The 19,759-nt window shown below is 39.0% G+C and overlaps 2 protein-coding genes across 3 annotated transcripts; both read left to right on the forward strand.

The window, feature by feature from the left end:
* The first annotated feature begins 274 nt into the window (after positions 1–274).
* On the forward strand, positions 275–8,175 carry LOC103721552 (KRR1 small subunit processome component). 2 transcript variants are annotated; one of them, XR_005513806.1, is made up of 13 exons: positions 275–639; positions 2,756–2,832; positions 3,053–3,163; positions 3,414–3,482; positions 4,756–4,812; positions 4,952–4,990; positions 5,108–5,212; positions 5,332–5,414; positions 5,536–5,617; positions 6,731–6,874; positions 6,978–7,058; positions 7,498–7,699; positions 7,789–8,175. XR_005513806.1 is itself a non-coding variant. In XM_008811819.3 (12 exons), exons 1-12 carry the CDS (start codon positions 438–440, stop codon positions 7,615–7,617), a joined length of 1,170 nt encoding a protein of 389 aa, XP_008810041.2. In that variant the 5' UTR covers positions 275–437; the 3' UTR covers positions 7,618–8,066. The 2 variants fall into 2 exon arrangements, 1 of the variants encoding a protein (XP_008810041.2); XM_008811819.3 differs by having other exon boundaries at positions 7,498–8,066.
* Positions 8,176–9,016: 841 nt separating this feature from the next.
* LOC103720357 (eukaryotic translation initiation factor 5B-like) lies at positions 9,017–19,710 on the forward strand. The gene is made up of 12 exons (XM_008810021.4): positions 9,017–9,494; positions 9,602–11,967; positions 12,070–12,177; positions 12,270–12,370; positions 12,485–12,575; positions 12,806–12,916; positions 13,008–13,073; positions 16,867–16,926; positions 17,001–17,558; positions 18,617–18,736; positions 18,848–18,967; positions 19,197–19,710. Exons 2-12 carry the CDS (start codon positions 9,667–9,669, stop codon positions 19,260–19,262), a joined length of 3,702 nt encoding a protein of 1,233 aa, XP_008808243.2. The 5' UTR covers positions 9,017–9,494; positions 9,602–9,666; the 3' UTR covers positions 19,263–19,710.
* The last annotated feature ends 49 nt before the right edge of the window (positions 19,711–19,759 follow it).

The following is a 19,759-nucleotide window of genomic DNA, read 5'->3' on the forward strand; positions in this document are numbered from 1 at the left end:
AAAAAATTTTATGGGACCAAAAATTTTGAAGGATAGCACCAGACTAAGCCCAAGTCGCTCAGGTTTTGTTTCGCAGAACTTTTAGTGATCAGAAAATACCTTTTCATTTTCTAAAAATATTTTTGGATGAAATAAGAATATTTGGTAAAAACCCTGCAACAATCGGTTGCATAACCTTAATCGGGTTTCAACAAATCGGATCATAGAAAACCACACGAACCCGGATCCAAACCCGATGCCTTTATAAATCCCCACGGCAGGGGCTCGACTCTCTCCCCTAAAATCTCCTCGCTGCTCTCTGATCGGCGTCTACTGCCAATCCCGTCGCCCCGCCTCTCGCTGCTAATATTTTCCCTCGTCTCAACACAAACCCTAATCCCTAACATTTCTCTCTCCAGCGCAACTCGAAACCCTAGGCGTCTTCCTGGTCTCCGACCATGGAAGCAGTTCCGGGCGAGAACGGCGGCCTGGAGAAAACAGAGGGGAGGGGGAAGAAGCACAAGGGCAAGCACGACAAGGACAAGCCGTGGGACGACCCCAGCGTCGACCACTGGAAGATCGAGAAGTTCGATCCCTCCTGGAACGATAGCGGCATGCTCGAAGTCAGCTCCTTCTCCACTCTCTTCCCCCAGTACAGAGGCAATGCCTGTCCTCCTTCGCCCATCTTCGTTCAAAGATTTTATCTTTCTTGGTTATTTCTTTTCTATTCGATCGTTCATTTCTTGTTTTATCTGTTTCCTGGTTGTTTCTAGATCCCAGTCGTTCGGTTACCCTAATTTTTCATCGAAGTCAAGTTCTTCATGGTTTTGTTTTCATGAATCGCGGTATTAAATTGATCGTGCTTTTAATTTATTGGTGAAATAGACCATATTCTGGATTTTATTGCTCTCTGGTTTCTTTGTGGTTTTCATGTTCCAAGTTGTGATCAATTGAGTAGTTAAGTAGGGTACTAGGGTTTCATCTTCTTGATTGCTGTGAACTTGTGATTTCTGGTGGATTGGTTTCAACGAAGCATGTGTATGTATACGAGTAATGACGAGAATCTTGGTAATCTTTGTATTTGTTCAAACCCTAAGAACTGATGAAACACATCAACCAAGGCGTAGATCGTGTGCTTATTTTTATTTTAAATTTTCCATTCCGAATGATATCAGCTGGTTAAAAACGACAAGGCTAGAATACAAAGCAACCACTAAACCTTGGTTTGAACTCACTATTATTTTTTCCAAATTTGTTTCCAACTTTCTATTAAGTAATGCAATTTGTGGATGAGGCCCATGTGGATTCTGTCTTTCGTTAAAGTGAAGGTGGATAGGGCTATACCCACAGCTTAATAATGTGTTCACAATCTAAGCCAAGATTTCAGATTCGTATACAAGAAATCAGAGCCAAAAGTTATTGAGTATGGTTTAAATCTCTAAAATCTAAACCATATCATATCAAGGAATCATTCAATTCTACCATGAGCACTGTAATTGTTGAGCATCATATCATATTATTGATAAATATGTATTAAACATGCCAATCCCTTACTCATTTATCTGTTGCATGGTTGCTCTTTGGGTGAACATTGGAGAGTTTTGGCTTCACATTCAACTACTTGTTTCTATTAGATAGGAGGATAGGAATTGATTTCATGGCCTCAATAAACGGTGCAAACCTACCTCATATGGCATGCCATGGTTGCATTAACATGCCATGACCAGGACATGATAAGAAAATTCAGATGTGATTGGACCATGGAAGCTGACACGATGAGGTCATTGCTTCTTATCAAAGATGATCTACTGACCTAACTTTGTGTGGTTATATTTTTCTCTGTGCCTATGTCGAGAGTTTTAGGTTGTAGTTGGTTTGAGTGCTAGGTACTAAAAACGCTGGTGTCAAGTCCCATCTTGATTAGGATTAGGTTCAGAAAAGTCACAATATAGTGTTAGACCTAATCAAGGAACTACTGAAGTTATAGGAATGTGTTTTTTTTTGGATCTTCAGTGTTGATGAAAATGGCAGAATGCTTTATACTCTTTTAGCTACTCAGGTATTCTCATACTGCACATCTGACTCCTGCTGTCGAGAAGGATTTTAAGTTTTTTTTATCCAGCAAATTTTAACCATTTTCTGATGGCTAGTTCATATATTATATCAAATACATGATTTAGACATCTCTTCACCTACAAGTCTGTTGTGTTTGTTTTAGTACATGACACAGTTGTCATCATGGCCCTTGACTGTTTGAGGATACAACATGGAGCGCGTATCGATCTTTACCAGTAGTGATACAAAGACCATAATGAGAATTTTATTGAAGACTCTAGGAAGCAAGCGGAACACATAAAAGTTATGCAAAATAAGATTAGGTAGTATTGCAGGAGACATAGAAGTAATAGATAGGAATGGGGATAACATTTTGAAAATTTTGCTAGAATGATCGATGTAGGCTCTCATCTAGATTGAGTGGCAGATTTTACAAAAAGCTAGCCTGATGGTTGGTGGAACTTGAGATAAATCTTATTGGATGCTGTTTGCTTGCAGAAAGATGATATGAGTTCTGTATATGAATAAACATGTAAAGCTGACACCAGGTTAATCAGACGTCTCGTAGGTTGCTCTTTTTTATGCTTAATTATTGGAAAGGGTTTTCTGGTGTCTTTCTTTGATAATTCATAGCCCTTTCTCAAAAGAAATCTATTTACTCAATTACTGATATTTGTTTCTTTCTATATGAGATTCTCACTATTCTTGCTCTATTTCACAGAAAAGTATTTGCAAGAAGTATGGCCTATGGTGAAAAGTGCATTAAAAGAGAACAGCATTGCATGTGAGCTCAATCTGGTGAGCATTTTGAAATTTAGTATTTGTTCAATGAATATATAAAATACATTGATCATCTTATGGAAGTTATTAATTATTTTGCAACAATTTTGGTTTTGTGGATATCTTTGTCTTTTGTGCTTTTATTGTATTTCTTGCCCAGAATAGCATATATGTTGTCCATTGTGATATTTCAATACTTTCATAAGATCTTTTTTATTCAATCTTCTTGCTGCCCTAGGTTGAGGGTTCCATGACTGTCTCAACAACTCGGAAGACTAGGGATCCGTATATCATTATCAAAGCTAGGGATCTCATAAAACTTTTGTCACGGAGTGTTCCTGCACCTCAGGTATGCTCATTTTTATAATTGATGATCATTAATAATGCTTCTGCTAGTTGTTATTTGTAAAAATAATTCATGTAGCAAGCAAAATGCATTTCAGATATACATGTTAGAATGATTTATATGTTCCCCTTTTGACCAAGCTGAACGAGCAGGACTTAAAAATAGAACTAACTTTTTAGTGATTAAGAACTGACATTTTAACATTTATTTGAAATAAATTTTCTTTTCTGAATCTGTCCATTTGATTTTACAGGCAATCAAGATCCTGAATGATGATATGAATTGTGACATTATCAAGATTGGTAACCTTGTGCGCAACAAGGTATCAAGCTGCTTCTATACTTTTTTTTCTCTTTTCCTCCTTTCTTTTTGGAAAAAAAAAATCAAGTGTTTTCCAGCAAGTTTCTTATAGGAGGAGCCTTGGTGTAACGGTAAGTTTGCTCTATTGTGACTTAGAGGTCACGGGTTTGAAAATATGTACATAGTCTCTCTGCATGCAGAAGTAAAGTTGTGTACATTTGACCCTCTCCAAATTCCGCAATGGTGGGAGCCTCGTGCATTGGGTCCTTCTTTTTAAGTTTCTTAGAACGTCACCTATGTATGATAAAAAATGTTCAATACAACAAACATAGACATAAAGATGCACAGAATATTGAAACCATGGAAAGCCAAGATCTCTCATTTTGGACATAAATGGGTGCATGAAGGTTTTCTTCCCTCCTAGAATGCTCTCTTTGGGCATTTGGCAGCTGTTTGTGTAACAAACTAAGGCAAAGGTCTGCATGTATGAAAGTGTTATCATGACACCTCTATGCTTATCTTTTTCCTGTAAACTGTATTCTATGCCCTCTATCTCCTTCCCAACATCATTATTTTTCCTTTTTCTTCCTTTTCTTTCATTTAGAAGAATTGGGAAGCCCAACCCACTTTCATTATTGTTGTTGTTGATACCATATGTTATGGCAATCTTGTAGATTATTCGCAACATCCATAGTCTCAGACTTTTTTTTTGTAACTTTGAATATTATGATATGGGCATGCTTGAAGTTGTATACAAAGGAAGTGTTTCCTAAGCCAAAAGATAGTAGTTATGCTTTGGAAGATACTCATTTATTGAGAATAGAAATGCATATTATTTTGCAGTTGTTGTGTAGTTTCTCAAAAAAAAAATTCTGGTGATATCCTTTTGACATGTTGATACTTGGGGAAAGCAGTTTTTTTGACAAGTTTTGTTAGAGAATGGACATGTCAGTAACTTAAATAGTAGACAAACACCAGTAAACAGTTTCATGAAGAGTTTCCAATGATTTTACCGATTTCACTGATCTTATGTTGACAATGCTCCATGTGCCAGTTACTTGTTCCATTTAGTTAGTATTTTCCATAGCTTGCATTGGCCAAAGGTAATTGCATAAAGATGGTTTCACTTTTTAACATTATTATAAATTGTCGTACAACGTAATGATAATGCATGTAACTGCTGCAAAGATAACTCTTCTATGGAAATCCTTCTTTATCTATATACTTAATGCAATTCCTCTAGCAGCTATTCACTTATGAAACTGTTTACCTTATGAAACTGTTATCATCTGCAGGAACGATTCGTGAAAAGAAGAGAACGCCTTTTAGGCCCTAATTTATCAACTCTTAAGGTATGTGTTATCATCAATCTAGTCATCTGATCAGTATGATAATTTTCTGCTTATGCAGCAGCATCACATATGTGTTTGTGCCTTATGGTTCTTCACATTTCTTTTGTATTGCTTACAAGTTGTTTGCATATGCTGATAGGCCATTGAAATTTTGACCGGATGCTATGTATTGGTTCAGGTATTGTTTTGTTGCTTTCCTACTTTCCTTTAAGTTTCATATATGATGGTGTGGTTTTTATCTTATGTCATTTGATAGACTGGACTATCTTTGTTTTTTCTTTTTACAATTGCCTAGGGAAACACTGTTGCAGCCATGGGGTCATTTAAGGGTCTAAAACAGGTTCGTAGGATCGTGGAAGATTGCATCCAAAATGTGCAGCATCCTGTGTACCACATCAAGGTAAGTTTATCAACATTGAAAGCACAACAATCTAACAAAAATAACTTAATGTGATTCCCTGTATAGAAACATCCAGCATACTTGACTGGCTGCTTAATGTTGTCTACTGTCTGACACAGACCCTCCTGATGAAGCGAGAGCTTGCCAAAAATCCTGCACTAGCCAATGAGAATTGGGATAGGTTTCTCCCAAAGTTTAAGAAGTATGAAATTTTGGGTCATATTTTTAGTTTAAACACAAGAATCTAATATAGAGTTTTGCTTTGCTTTGTCCTATATGTTTCCAATCTTGTCAGTCTCATTGTCATATGTTTTATTTTGCAGGAAGAATGTTAAGCAGCGGAAAGCGAAGGCTAAGGAGAAGAAACCTTACACACCGTTTCCTCCTCCACAGCAACCTAGCAAGGTAAAATAAAAGTCACTTCTATAGATTTTTGGCTCTTGTTATTTTGAATTTGCTTATGGGCACATCCATTTTATCTTTTTTCAGAAGCATCACAAAAAATAAGGAAATGTGCATATATTGGTCTAGGATAACCATTTTTTCCTTTTTTGAGACAATATGTATAATCTCATAATTTCTTAGATCCTTGGCTATTTTTTTGGATTTCAGCTTATTTTTTAATGGTTTAAGCTGTGGATAAATTTTGCTAGTGAAATGATTACAGTTGAGAATTATGAAGACAATGGTGTGGGTACCAGGTCACATTCTTAACAAGGCGATAAAATAAACAGTGGATCACCATCACCAAACTAGAAAAGGAAAATGAAAGAGAGAGAAAGGACAGAAAAAGGCACCTAAACTACACCTGCAAATACTAGATCCATGAAACAGGGTTGTTGCTGCACCTGCCTATAAGCGATGCTTGAACTTTGTGACACGATGCCCATCTTGCAATCTTTTCTAATTGAAACTTGTGTTACTTTTACTTTCACGTTTTCCATCCCTCAATAGAAGGCAAAGTGGTAGGATGCACCTAGCTTTCTTGTCGTCCTGTATTTTGACAGGCCCTAGTTGTCAGGACAGCAACGATTAAGAAAACTTTTATAAGAATAAAAAAACCCTGGCCGTCTAGAACTTCTGGCATTTATTATTTCTGGTATATTTACATTTGCTACCACTAAACTTTTATGCCAGGCTGATTTATGCTATATCTTGCATTGTTGCTGGGCTCCAAAGATTTTCTGTTTTGCTTCATCACATTTACTCTATATCGGCAATGTGTCCAAATCATACTGGTAAATGTATGATTGTCTTCACAGCACTAATAGGCAATGATTAAAGGGAAGTTGTTGTTATGTATTCATTTAATGATAGAACCATTTATGAACGTTCTATTGTATAATAATGTGGGAATCTCGTTTTATTAGACACTTAATACATTATTGCCTCAAACGTCTTAATGTGTTCTTATCTCTGTCCAAATTATCTGATCATAGGCTTCTTTCTCTTTATTATGTTTTCCACTTTTGATGTGAACTTGTTCTGGCTATAATTATCTGTCATGAAATCTTTCAGATTGACCTTCAATTAGAAAGTGGTGAGTATTTCATGAGTGACAAAAGGAAATCCGCAAAGAAGTGGCAAGAGAAGCAGCAGAAGCAGGCAGAGAAAACAGCTGAAAACAAGAGAAAGAGGGAGGCTGCATTCATTCCACCGAAGGTGGATGTCTAGAATTTGTTTGTCCTCTGTTATTTTTTTTAGAGTTAATTCTGAGTACTCATCTTTTTCATGTCTTCATTCTTTTTTATCTGGGGTGTTACAGGAACCTTCTAGTCATGTGGCTGATTCTACTAAATCTGACAATGACAATGATGAGGTTGCAGCCATGGCAAAGTCCTTAAAGGTGTGGTGCCTTTGTTCCTGGCAACCTTCATCTAGTAATTATATTAATGTTTGTGATATTACTCTGGTAGTAGTAAGCATTAGGATGTGCTCAATTTTATCTCCCAATCTTTGCTGGAAAGCCAGATTATAAGAAAGCATAACAAAAAAAGCAGTCCATTCAAACCAAGAGCATAGCATCAATTGTATTGCCTGATGTAGGCCCAGTAATTGTACCACTATGGGATCGAATATTTGAATTATCACTAATCTTCATTGAGATTTTTTAGGGGAAAAAACATCATTTTAAACATGTACCTTCATTACAGAAAAGGTTCTGGGTTTTTGACATTTTCATTTTTTGGATGTGCTGGGGCACATATTGTCATATATTTAAACTACAATGAGCTAAATTTTGGCATGCTTATCATATGATGTGTTTCACATACTTTCTATTGCAGAAGAAGGCAAAGGAGTTTAAGCAGCAGGAAGCCCATGAAAATGTCAATGCTGAGTCATATATTGTCAATGCAGAAAATGCGCGTTCTAAAAAGAAGCTGAAATCTTCCAAGTCTAATTAATCAAAGGCCAGTTTCAATCACATGGAGAGAGGGGACAGGATTGCTTTTTTCCTTTGATTTTCTTTATTGAAACAAAAGCACTGTAAGTCCTTTCCAGAATCTGGTAATACTGTCAAATGAGTGATGCTTTGCCCTCTTTCTGGAGCTTATATATGCCATGGGGCTTTGTAGGTGTTTTTGTCTTATAAACCGAAAGGAGTAGAAGTGAAAGCTCAATTTTCAGGTTGGCTGCTCTGCGACGCGATGATCCTAGTACTTTTTTTTTTTGAGCAACTGCTTCATGCCGTCATGGTGTTAAGAACTAACCAACAATTATATGCTGTCTTGTAACACATCAGTTTGAGGGTGTCAAAATCAGTTGAACAGGTCGAGTGTTTTTAGCCTTTGTTCATTGCAAAGACTGCAACGCTGATGAGGGTTATTAATAGGAACTGGCAATTGACAGGTTACTGGTTTGACGGGGGAAAACACATGGTAGGATTCCCGCTGCTTAGGATTCATGTAAATATAAAAGCTTTTGGTGTCAATCCAATCCACGGTAGTTGGGACCTTTACAAATAATAACTGGCATTGGGAGTGGTTAATGTGACGCCCTTTTTTTTTTAATGTATCTGGGAGGAGGGTAGAAGCAAGCCAACGGAAGGCTCCGTGAGTTCCGTCTCTCCTCTCGACCCCGACCCTCGCCTCTCCGTCTCCTCCCACCTCTCAGGCCACCGTCTTCGCCCTACCCTCTCTCAAACGATGAACCCCTCACCTTCGAGGTTCCCTCTCTCTCTCTCTCTCTCTTCTCTCCTTCTCTTTATTTAAATAGAATTTATCTACAGAGGCACCACCTCATCCACTATGAACTGGGGCACCAATATGAACTCGGCTTGCAGGACAGGAACCAATCCGGTGCAGGTCTCTGCTAGAGCTCTTGTGGGCATCAATCTCTCCATTGATCTCGTCATCAAATTATACCGTATGCTTGGTGTACCAACTTAATAGTACATCTTGGCCACCTTAGCATAAGGAGAAACGGGCGCTCTGCCCCCTCCCTAAGCGAATGGGGCCCTCGAGCATCACTCGTGCCCTAATCTCGAGCAAACAACGAAGAGCTATTGCTGGGGGTGCTGAGGAATGTCCGATTAAGATTTCGGATTTTGGCCCTGCCAAGTTGACGAGTCCTTCAAAGTCTCAAGTAATCTGGCCTCCATGTAGAGCCCGGTGGGAGGTTGGCCAAGGCTCCATTTGCTCGGGGAGGAGGTGGATCACGCTTTTTATGTTTTTCTTATTACTTCATATCGAAAAATAATTGGCTCGATGTACCGCTGAGCTGATACACTGATATAGTATATAATTTCTCGCATGCTAGGGAGGAGAAGGGCTGAAAGTGCTGGAAGGTGGGGACACAAGCAGATGGTTCAATGGTGATGCAAGTGACCATTCGATGGCTAGGATGAAGTAGGCGGCAATGGTGTGGGTGGAAGTGATGAAGTTTCCATTTGTTTCCTCCCACCTTCGCTCATCAAAATTGGAAGAATAGATAATTATCAAAAAAGGGACTCAGAAAATAGAAACTTGACATAATGTTAGCAATGATGTATATGATTAAGCTAAATATACAACAGCATTTTCCGATTAATATTTCAATTAAGATTAATTTCAATTGTTGAATAATTATTAAAAATAATATCTGATTTCGGATTTGTGACGCTTTGACTAGAATTCCATATTCCAAAATATCCGGTCTTTCCCTTCCGCCCGACATCAACTCGCCCCGAATGTTATCGCCATCCGCTGGCACGTGGGAGAGCTCCGGAGTCCGATCGCAGCTCACCGAGATCTACTTGTGCTATCGAGTAAAGACCAAAGTATTTTTCTCGAGAGACCAAGAGGTATATATCCAAAGCACTGATCCGCTTCGACCACCGATAGTCCCAATATCATTTCGCTATTCTAGGGTTTACGATTTATTTCATCTCTCTACCTTTCGATCGTCTAGGGTTTTGATCTTTGGCCCTTCTGCTGATCGAGACTCCGGGGTGGAGCCGATTCTGTTGAGAAGCGATGGGTCGGAAGAAAAACGTGACGATCGCCGACGACGAGTACTCGATGCCGCAGGACGATCCGGCGGAGCCGCCGCCGCCGTCCGAGGGCCTGGAAGAGAACCGCGTCGCGCCCAAGAAGAGCAAGAAGGGCGGCAAGGTCCAGCGCAACGCCGACAAGGGCGATGATGCCGTAGAGCCGGAGAAGCCCGCCGTCGCCGACGACGCCCAGGCAGCTGCGGCGGCGGCGGAGGACGAGGACGAGATCCCCGTCGTCTTCGCTGGTAAGAAGAAGTCGTCTAAATCTAAGAAGAATACTGGTGTTTTCAGTGCTTTCAATGCTTTGGATGCCCTCGGGGATGAGGAGAACAACAAAGAGCCCGATCCAGAACCGAGACCTAAACCCAAGTCGAAACCTGAGGTTAATAACCATGTGGTGGAGGACGAAGAGGACGAGAGCGGGGATCTTGATGGGGAATTTGGTCGGCAGGGCGGTATGGGGGATGTTGGATCGAAGAAGCAGCAGAAAAAGAAGAAGAAGAAAGGTGGGAGGACCGCCCAGGAGGAGGAGGACTTGGATAAACTCCTAGCGGAACTGGGGGAGGGCCCTCCGGTGGCTTCTACTGCCCCACCCCCGGTTCCAGAGGAACAAGCCGAAGAAGGAGATGATACTGAGATAAAGGATGCTGATTTGGAATCAAACAAGCAGGGGGCTGCTCCGGAGGAGGCTGCCTCCAAGAAGAAGAAGAAGAAGAAGAAGAATGGAAGGACTGCCCAGGAAGAGGAGGACTTGGATAAGCTTCTTGCTGAGCTTGGGGAGGGCCCTGCACCACCACCAATAGTGGAGGAGACATCTCCAGTTCTGCTGGAGCAGGCAGAGGTTGCAGGAGATGAGAAGGATGGGGAAGCTGAGAATGTGGAGTCAGCTGCAGCAAAGAAGAAAAAGAAGAAGAAAGAGAAGGGGAAAGAGAAGAAGGCCGCCGCTGCCGCCGCCCCTTCTGCAGTGGAGGCTAAGGAAGAGAAGAAGGAAGAAGCAAAGGGAAAGGGTCCTGACAAGAAGCTTCCAAAACATGTTAGGGAGATGCAGGAGGCGTTGGCAAGGAGGAAGGAGGCAGAAGATAGGAGAAAGAGGGAGGAAGAGGAGAGACTGAGGAAGGAAGAGGAGGAGAGGAAGCGATTGGAGGAGTTGGAGAGGCTTGCGGAAGAGGCAAAGAGGAGGAAGAAAGAAAAGGAGAAGGAGAAGTTGCTGAAGAAGAAGCAGGAGGGCAAACTCTTGACAGGCAGGCAGAAGGAAGAGCAGAGGAGGTTGGAAGCAATGAGGAAACAGTTCCTTGCTCAGAGTGAGGTTCCGATAGGTGATGCTGGTGGAGAGACAAAGAAAAGACCCAAGTATGAGACCAAGAAGACTAAACATACTCAGGCTAAGGCTGTGGAGGTAGAGAAGGTCACTGAAAGCCAGGCAGAGGCAGATGAACCGACTACAGAGCCAGCTGTTGAAGATGCCATGGCTGAGGAAGAGTCTGTATCTCAAGTTGAGGAGGCTGAGGACAACGTTGAAGCTAGTCAGGAGCCAGAAGAGGTTAAAGCGATGGAAGATGATGAAGATGAGGATGAGTGGGATGCAAAGAGCTGGGATGATGTTGATGTTACATTGCCTGCCACAAGTGCATTTGCTGAGGAGGATCAAGAGGAGGTGGAGGCAAAACCAGTAGTTAGAAAAGGTGCTGAGCGTGTTGAACCGCAGACTCACTCTACAGTGACCACAAAGCCTACTGTCAAAAAAGTGGTTGCTCCTTGTGCACCTTCAAAGAAGACTGGTGTGGAAAGCAGAGAAAATGAGAGGGAAAATGTACCCACCACTATTACTGGGAGGGGAAATGAAGTTGTCACTAAGCAAGAGTCAAGGACTGCAGATGTTAAATCGAAGAAGAGCGGCAATGACCTCCGCTCACCCATTTGTTGCATTCTGGGTCACGTAGATACTGGGAAAACTAAGCTGCTAGATTGCATTAGACGCACTAATGTGCAGGAGGGAGAGGCTGGGGGTATCACGCAACAAATCGGGGCTACCTATTTTCCAACTGAAAACATAAGGGAGAGAACAAGGGAGCTGAAAGCTGATGCAACACTGAAGGTCCCAGGCTTACTTGTCATTGATACCCCTGGTCACGAATCCTTCACTAATTTGCGCTCTAGAGGTTCCAGCTTGTGCGATATTGCTATATTGGTTGTGGACATTATGCATGGGCTTGAACCACAAACAATTGAATCTCTCAACCTTCTAAAAAGACGGAACACAGAGTTCATAGTGGCATTGAATAAGGTGAGTTTTCAAGTTGCATGGTGAAAGCTCTTTTATATGCTACCGGATATTTTTTTAATTATTACTCATTCAATCTCATGTTTCTTTTGTTCCATTCTTAAGGTGGATCGACTTTATGGGTGGAAAACCTGCCTAAATGCACCCATAGTGAAGGCTCTCAAACAACAGTCCAATGATGTGAAGAATGAGTTTAATATGAGACTTACTCAGGTCAGTGTATTCACTGGTATAATTTCTTTCCTGCTGGGACTTTTAATCCAAAGCTAATGTGGAAATTGGAAACGTATGATTCTTTGTTATAGATTATAACTCAGTTCAAGGAGCAGGGTCTGAACACAGCTCTGTACTACAAGAATAGAGAAATGGGAGAAACATTTAATATTGTTCCCACAAGTGCTATCAGGTATTTCCTATGTACTACAGCACTTGTCTTTTGTATGCCTTCTTGATAGTTTACTGAAATGTAACATTTTTACTGAATGTTTTTCACTAATTTACATTTTATATGATATCCCAGTGGCGAAGGAATACCGGATCTTCTGTTGTTGTTGGTACAGTGGGCGCAGAAAACAATGGAAGAAAAGCTTACCTATGTTGATGAAGTCCAGGTTGGTTATACAGTTTTTATGCCTGTTCCTGGTGCTTAACTATTTTAGTCATTAACACTTGCAATGCTAAGCATTCTTCATGCATTGGTTTCCCTCTCATTATTTGTTTGTTTTACATTTTATGCTAAACACAGATCCTAGATGAGCTGATCGTATTTATACTTTGCCATCGCATCAGATTAATGGAATATATTCTGAAAGTCTTTTTTGGTCACTTCTATGTCTTTCAGTGTACTGTTTTGGAAGTCAAAGTGATTGAAGGTCTAGGAACTACCATCGATGTTGTGCTGGTAAATGGTGTTCTTCATGAAGGTGACCAAATAGTTATTTGTGGCATGCAGGTACTAGATTTTTTCTTACCTTTATTCTCTTGCTGTAATGAAGCCGCTTTCTTGTGTACTTGTTTCTTACTGTAGTTAAATTTCAATGCAGGGCCCTATTGTTACCAATATTAGAGCTTTGCTTACCCCCCACCCTATGAAGGAGCTCCGAGTGAAGGTGAGTGAATTAGTTGTACTACCATTACCTTTTATGATATCTTTAGTTACAATTTTTAAGATAGCAATTGATCACTGATTGCTCTTAATACCACAAAAGGGATTTTAACCAAAAAAGTGACTTCCTGACCATTACATCTACGTCATTTTCTCAAACGTAATGCTAATTTAGTTCTTTCTTGTCCCAGTGCTGCAACAACTGATGAATGCCTTTACATAGGCAAATGTGTGATACCAAGTTCATATCGAGCTAAAATTTTTTGACAACTAGAACTTGAGATATATGAAGTTGTTTCCAAAATGCATGATATTATGCTGATTTGGTAAAGTGACCAAATAGAAGTCTTTCACTTGCCAAACAGGTCAGTATGGATTGGCTCAACAGGCCCTAGATGTGTTGTACTGGAAATAAGAATGCAAAAGTCAATTTAAGGTTACTCAAACTTAAACGAGCTACAGAGTTAGGATTAAATTGCCCAGAATGCTCTAGGTTAAATTATGTTTTCCAGGACTTAGAGCAATTATCAGCCTGTATGCAGAGATGTGACCATTTGTTGACTTAATGGGGTTTTGTGACATGAGATCAGTGTTTGGTGTGGTTAGCTTGTCCTTGCCTTTTACTCCTTATCTCATATGTGCAGTAATTCTTAAACATTCTTTTGGTTGGACTTGCTTCAAGGTGGATTAAAAGCAAGTTCTCATTTTGGAATTTGAGCAACCTTCTGTTTTATACTCTTAGCTGCATATCACTGAATATTATGGAAGATGTGAAAGCTCTTGAAGAATGGATAGCTGTATGGACATGCAAGAGATTTTAAAAAATCATGGTTCAGTATAGTTGGAAATTTTCTGAAGGTTTTTTGAGTGACTACAATGAACACCAGATGATTTTGTACCATAGATTTACTACTGTTAAATTTTTATTTTTCATAATATGAATTTAAGGATTTCTCTATGAGTGGCATCTCATCCTACTATTTCTCATCTTCTGCATACAAGTTCCTTTCTTACAGGTGCCCACATATATGTGCACATATGAGAGAGAGAGAGCATCAAGGATGATGAAAATCTTATAACTCTGTCATCCCGTGGTTCTGCTTCTGATATTATAGGATATCTAATTACATTTTGGGTGTTGTGAAATTAGATGAAAGCAAGCAAAATAAGAATGGAGGTTGGTTCTGTCTGACTGCCTAAATATGGACTTTCATTTTCATTTTATTTCTGTCACTTTCCTAGCATTGAAATAGATCATCAAAGAAGAATCTTGTGGTCATGGTAAAGCGTCTCATGAGTATAGTTTTCCAAATCTTAGTAAAATATTTGTGCATGTTGAGTACTCTCAAGTTCTGATGCATTGAAGTCACAGTGAAGTAGAACTTCTGTGGTTCATTGAAGATCACTGTACCATATGCATATCAATTCGAGTGGTTTATTTGTTTTTAGATTTAAAATGAAAATTCGTAGATATAAGATATTTTCTGGAGTTGATTTTGGTGGTCGGTTTCTTTGGTTTGAATATGTGAAAGCAGCATTGCATAGTTGTTTATGTATTGACCATGGTTCAGTACTGGTTTTGGTTCTTGTACTAGTGCCCTGCTGGTACAATATCAGTATGGTCCGGTTCTTGTTATTGACACGGTATAGTGGACGTAGCAAATATTGATTCACTACCAGTATGAGTTAATAGGGCTGGTAAACGATTCTGCAGACTCTGGTATTACACCATGCTAGGTAGATCTTTAAAGATAAAAGTACTTTGGATATATGATTAGCCAAAGTACTTTTGATGTATGATTAGCAAGAGTATTACCTAGAAGAGACTTTATACTCTTTGTTAGCGGAAAGAAGACTCATAGAGGTTACCCTTTTTCGGAATTGCTTTATCAGGTCAACGAATAGAGAATTCCATCTCAAGTGTATAGGTTCATTTATTTTAGTTTAAAGTTTAAGATCAAGTTGAGACACAGCTTCTTACAGCACAATTACTCGATGCAAAAAAATTTCAAGATGGAAACAAGATTAGTGCATCTTGAAATTGTGTCAACCTACTATTTGAACGAGTTACTCTGAAAGATTGTTTCTGGTGAATTTTGCTTTTTCTTTATGCTTGGCTCTATTTTAAAGTTAAATAAGTTTTGGATTTAGTAGTATGTCTTCATGTGATTTGAGAGAATTGGATGTATATGATTTTGTGGAGCTTCGGTATGGTTAGCCATTTAAAATTGCTGAGTCTTGCCAGAGAGATTTTGTTTGATCAAGTTGCAAGACTAAAGCTTTCTTTTTGATAGCTGTGAAAGAAAGGGAAACAAAGTTATTGGAGTGATCATTTTTTCCAATGTTCAATCATTAAAACCAAAAGCAAAAATGAAAGTTAAGAAAAAAATGAAGTCCCAAAATTTTCTTAGTGAGTGCACAGCGTTTTTTTTTCTCTCACTTGTGCAGAAGAAAAGACAAGCAGATCTTTTAACTCATCAGTAGATGATTCCTGTGTGACATTTTATACAATGTTCTTATATAACCAAATAAGAAAATTTTCTCAATTTTATTTTCTTTTATTTCCCACATTGGATTACTTCTCTTTTATTTTTTTGATACTTAAATATTGCTGAAAAGTGTTGTAGAGGGAGTGCATTGCTTGTTTGTTTAACAGGCATATCTCTTGAATGAGCTTTGCAACTTGAGGTAGGAGATCAACAATACTGTATATATAGATTGTGTTTAGAAGCTGGGTATATTTCTGGTTTTTCAATTTTTGATTTTTATTTTTTCTCATACAAAATTTTTCTTTTCTGAACTTGTACTCTACCTTTCATAATTTTGTCATTGATAGTTGTCTGATTTGGATCAAGATATTACTTTGGTAACTGAAGTATGGGCCAATACTGTATATATAGATTGTGTTTAGAAGCTGGGTATATTTCTGGTTTTTCAATTTTTGATTTTTATTTTTTCTCATACAAAATTTTTCTTGTCTGAACTTGTACTCTACCTTTCATAATTTTGTCATTGATGGTGATCTGATTTGGATCAAGATATTACTTTGGTAACTGAAGTATGGGCATCGTTAGACATGGCTGGAAACAGATGATTTTGCGTGAAGTGCTTTGCCTTTTTTTTTGGCCCATATGTTTTTTATATTCCCTGGAAGACACATGGTTTAAAGCTGGTCTTGATTATCATATACACAATTCATGCCAGAGATTTTATTTATTTGAGATATTATTTCTAGGTCTAGTCCAGCATTAGGCCGACCATCAGCTTCTAATCTAAGATTTTAAACCTTTTTGCAAATTACAAACATGCATGGTTTTCTAGAAAATCATCATTGTTCTTTGAATTTAAATGTCCTAATTGTGTGGTCTTATATTGTTAATTCTTTGTCATGCATTACAATTCATTCTTTTTTCCCCCTTAAATCATCAAATAAGTTCTTCAGAATAAGGATATATATAGTATTGGTGGAGCTCTTCACCTGTTATAGCATTTGGCCTTTTTGCTTTTCCCATGTCATTTACTGCATTTTATAGTATTGATCATGTACATTCCGCAAAGTTTTCAATCCATGATAACTATTTTTGTAGAACTTAAACTAAACCAAATCTTTGTTTATATTTTTATTACTTAATTGCCTGACACATTTGTACGTGATTGACTTGCTTTGCACCACTGGTTCATTATTCGAAATCTGGAATTAAACTATTCAACATGAACGTTATCTTTGCATTGTTTCTTTTTTTTCCTATTAAATAATCATCACTTCAGTTGATATATTGTCATCTCAACTGTCTCAGGGATCATACTTGCATCATAAAGAGCTCAAAGCGGCACAAGGTGTGAAAATTTCCGCACAGGTATAGTCGGTTTTTAGCAGTACGCATCTGCACTAAATGCAGCAACTATGTGCTGACTATCTATATGCTTTCAGGGACTTGAGCATGCCATTGCAGGCACTGCCCTTTACGTGGTAAAACCTGAGGACGATTTGGAAGATGTCAAGGAGGCTGTAATGCAAGAGATGAATAAGGTTATGAGCCGTATTGACAAGAGTGGGGAGGGTGTGTATGTGCAGGCCTCTACCCTCGGGTCATTGGAAGCTCTTTCAGAGTTTTTGAAGAGCCCAGATGTAAACATTCCATTCAGCGATTTTAGCATAGGTCCTGTTCACAAGAAGGACGTTATGAAGGCTAGTGTTATGCTTGAGAGGAAAAAAGAGTATGCAACTATTTTGGCATTTGATGTCAAAGTGATGCCTGATGCTCGGGAGCTTGCTGAGGAAACTGGTGTGAGGATTTTTGTAGCAGATATTATTTATCACCTGTTTGACCAGTTTAAGGCTTACATTGACAACTTAAAGGAAGAAAAGAAGAAAGAAAGTGCTGAAGAGGCAGTATTCCCATGTGTTCTTAGCATCATGCCAAACTGCATTTTCAACAAGAAGGACCCAATTGTTTTGGGTGTCGATGTTCTTGAAGGCATTGCTAAGGTAATTCTGTATGCTAATCTTTTGTTAAAAAGGTTTTATATTTGATGATTTCATATTTTTGCTGAAATTTACCATGAAGCAAATATTCAAATCTTTCTTTTAGGGGGCAATGCAGGCAACTAAGTTGCTGTTGTCCTCAATGAGCATAAATAATTCCAGGATAAAGTGGAATAAGATGGGATAAGTTGTTTTTTTTTTTGTGTGATTGTTTGGATATCCGTCTAATGTTTATCTTGTACGGTAGCACAACTGAAAATGTAATGATTATTTCTTGACAAAAGACTAATATGCCCTTGTTCTTTTTGTTACTTTTTGCTGACAAAAGGGTCGTTCCAATCATTTTATGAATTGGCGAGATAGATAGTATGATTCCATGGTATCTAAGGAACGAATGATCCTGGGATATCCTAGGTTGACTGAATTGTTGGGGATCAGTGGTTCCATCCCACAAATTGGTCCCTTCGGCAGTTACTCCAGGGATATGCAAGGATAAGTGCCCTATCCCAGTCCTTACCCACTTTCCAGAGTAGGCCTTATGCTTAATCACATGCTTAATCACAGACATCTGACTTAACTGATGTGTTTCTTTGTTTGTGAGTGGGGGTGATTGCAAGTCCAATTACTGCATCTGGCTGCGTGATCATGTAATTGGAACATATTTTGCTTGATCTATGGTCGAAACAAGCATGTATTGAACCACAGCAACTGCAGGATGGTTCGTGGCATTAGCGAGTCTTGCGTCAATGAGCTATGCCCAACTAAAGAATTTGAATTTTACTGTGTTTTCATCAGCTATGCCCAACTAAAGAAGTAGAATTTTACTGTGTTTTCATCCAATCAAACAGCAAGCATGTAAATGGAGTCTTAATTGCAACATCATCTGGCACAACTATGCTGAATTCCTTGTTAAATTTAACCAGTCGAGCTACAAGTGAAATTAATCTTTTGACCTGAGTCAAGTAACTACTGTAATGTGACCTTAGCTTAGCATTTTATTGTTGCTTCCCCTCAATCACCTGGCAAATTGTTTTGTCCGCTCACTTTAAGTTGTTATTCAGGTAGGCACTCCTATATGCATCCCTTCAAGGGATTTCATTGATATTGGGAGGATTGCATCAATTGAGATTAACCATAAACACGTCGATGTGGCAACGAAGGGACAGAAGGTGGCTATAAAGGTAATGAGAAAATGCTGTGTTTTAAGGGTTAATGTCGTGTATTTTGGTTGTTTTTGTTAATTGTGTTCTAGGAGTTTTGTGGCCTAATAAACTCTTTTTCTGTGTCCACAGATTGTTGGTTCCAATTCCGAAGAACAACAAAAGATGTATGGCAGACATTTTGATATTGATGATGAGCTTGTTAGTCATATTTCAAGGAGATCTATTGACACACTGAAAGCGAATTATCGGGTAAGATTTGATTGTAATCCTTCTTTAATGCCACTCAAGTGTCCAGCCCATTCTTTTCTACTTGCTACAAACCACATCGGTTTGAGGTTTCATTTGTTTAGAAGGGTCTATAGGTATGACCTCAGGTTCTGGACAACTGAAACTGAATGCCCAGATACATGCTTCTGCTGAAATCGTGGCAATTTATCTTTATGTAATCTTTTATTTACTGGTGAAATGTTTGCTGCAGGATGAATTATCTCTTGAAGAGTGGAGGCTCGTTGTGAGGTTAAAGCAGATTTTCAAGATACCCTGATCTGTGAAGAGTATCAGTTTCTTTTTTTTGTGTGCGCTTTCCAGGTCTACTGCTGCATGCTAATCCAGCTGATCGCGTCACTTTTGATGAAACCGCACGAGAATGGCCCGACGCTCTCACAGGAATTGGTGTATCACGAGTAGCTCAGCCTGCATGGAAGGCCAATGCTTCATGGGCGACTTTATGATGTCTATTTTGTGGATAGTTTTCTGTGGTAAGACAGATGTACGGGCTTTGAATTTTGTTGTAGCAGTTCATTTTGATTTGGTCAGGATGGTCTTCAGGGCCCCAGATTTTTTTCATAAAAGAAAATGTTGCAATAAAAATAAATTTTGAGGTGTTGAGTGTAAGTATTCTCCGGGGGAACTATCGGAAGAAAAAAATAGTTTGCAAACAAGCGAGTGGCACTTGCTGGGGTTTTATACCTACAGTTATGCAATATTTTTAACTTCCAGAAGCCTTCCATGTCTTGACCGTTCAAGGTGCTTGTGAGTTGA

Source organism: Phoenix dactylifera, chromosome 11 (assembly GCF_009389715.1).
Source record: "Phoenix dactylifera cultivar Barhee BC4 chromosome 11, palm_55x_up_171113_PBpolish2nd_filt_p, whole genome shotgun sequence".
NCBI lineage: Eukaryota > Viridiplantae > Streptophyta > Magnoliopsida > Arecales > Arecaceae > Phoenix > Phoenix dactylifera.

Excerpts from the sequence above, each read along its gene's own strand:
- LOC103720357 (XM_008810021.4), top strand. The coding sequence starts at position 9,667 with ATGGGTCGGAAGAAAAACGTGACGATCGCCGACGACGAGTACTCGATG. Across the intron at positions 12,917-13,007 it reads TAGTTATTTGTGGCATGCAG|GGCCCTATTGTTACCAATAT; the intron begins GTACTAGATTTT and ends ATTTCAATGCAG. Across the intron at positions 17,559-18,616 it reads TTCTTGAAGGCATTGCTAAG|GTAGGCACTCCTATATGCAT; the intron begins GTAATTCTGTAT and ends GTTGTTATTCAG.
- LOC103721552 (XM_008811819.3), top strand. The coding sequence starts at position 438 with ATGGAAGCAGTTCCGGGCGAGAACGGCGGCCTGGAGAAAACAGAGGGG. Across the intron at positions 4,991-5,107 it reads GATGCTATGTATTGGTTCAG|GGAAACACTGTTGCAGCCAT; the intron begins GTATTGTTTTGT and ends ACAATTGCCTAG. Across the intron at positions 5,213-5,331 it reads ATCCTGTGTACCACATCAAG|ACCCTCCTGATGAAGCGAGA; the intron begins GTAAGTTTATCA and ends TGTCTGACACAG.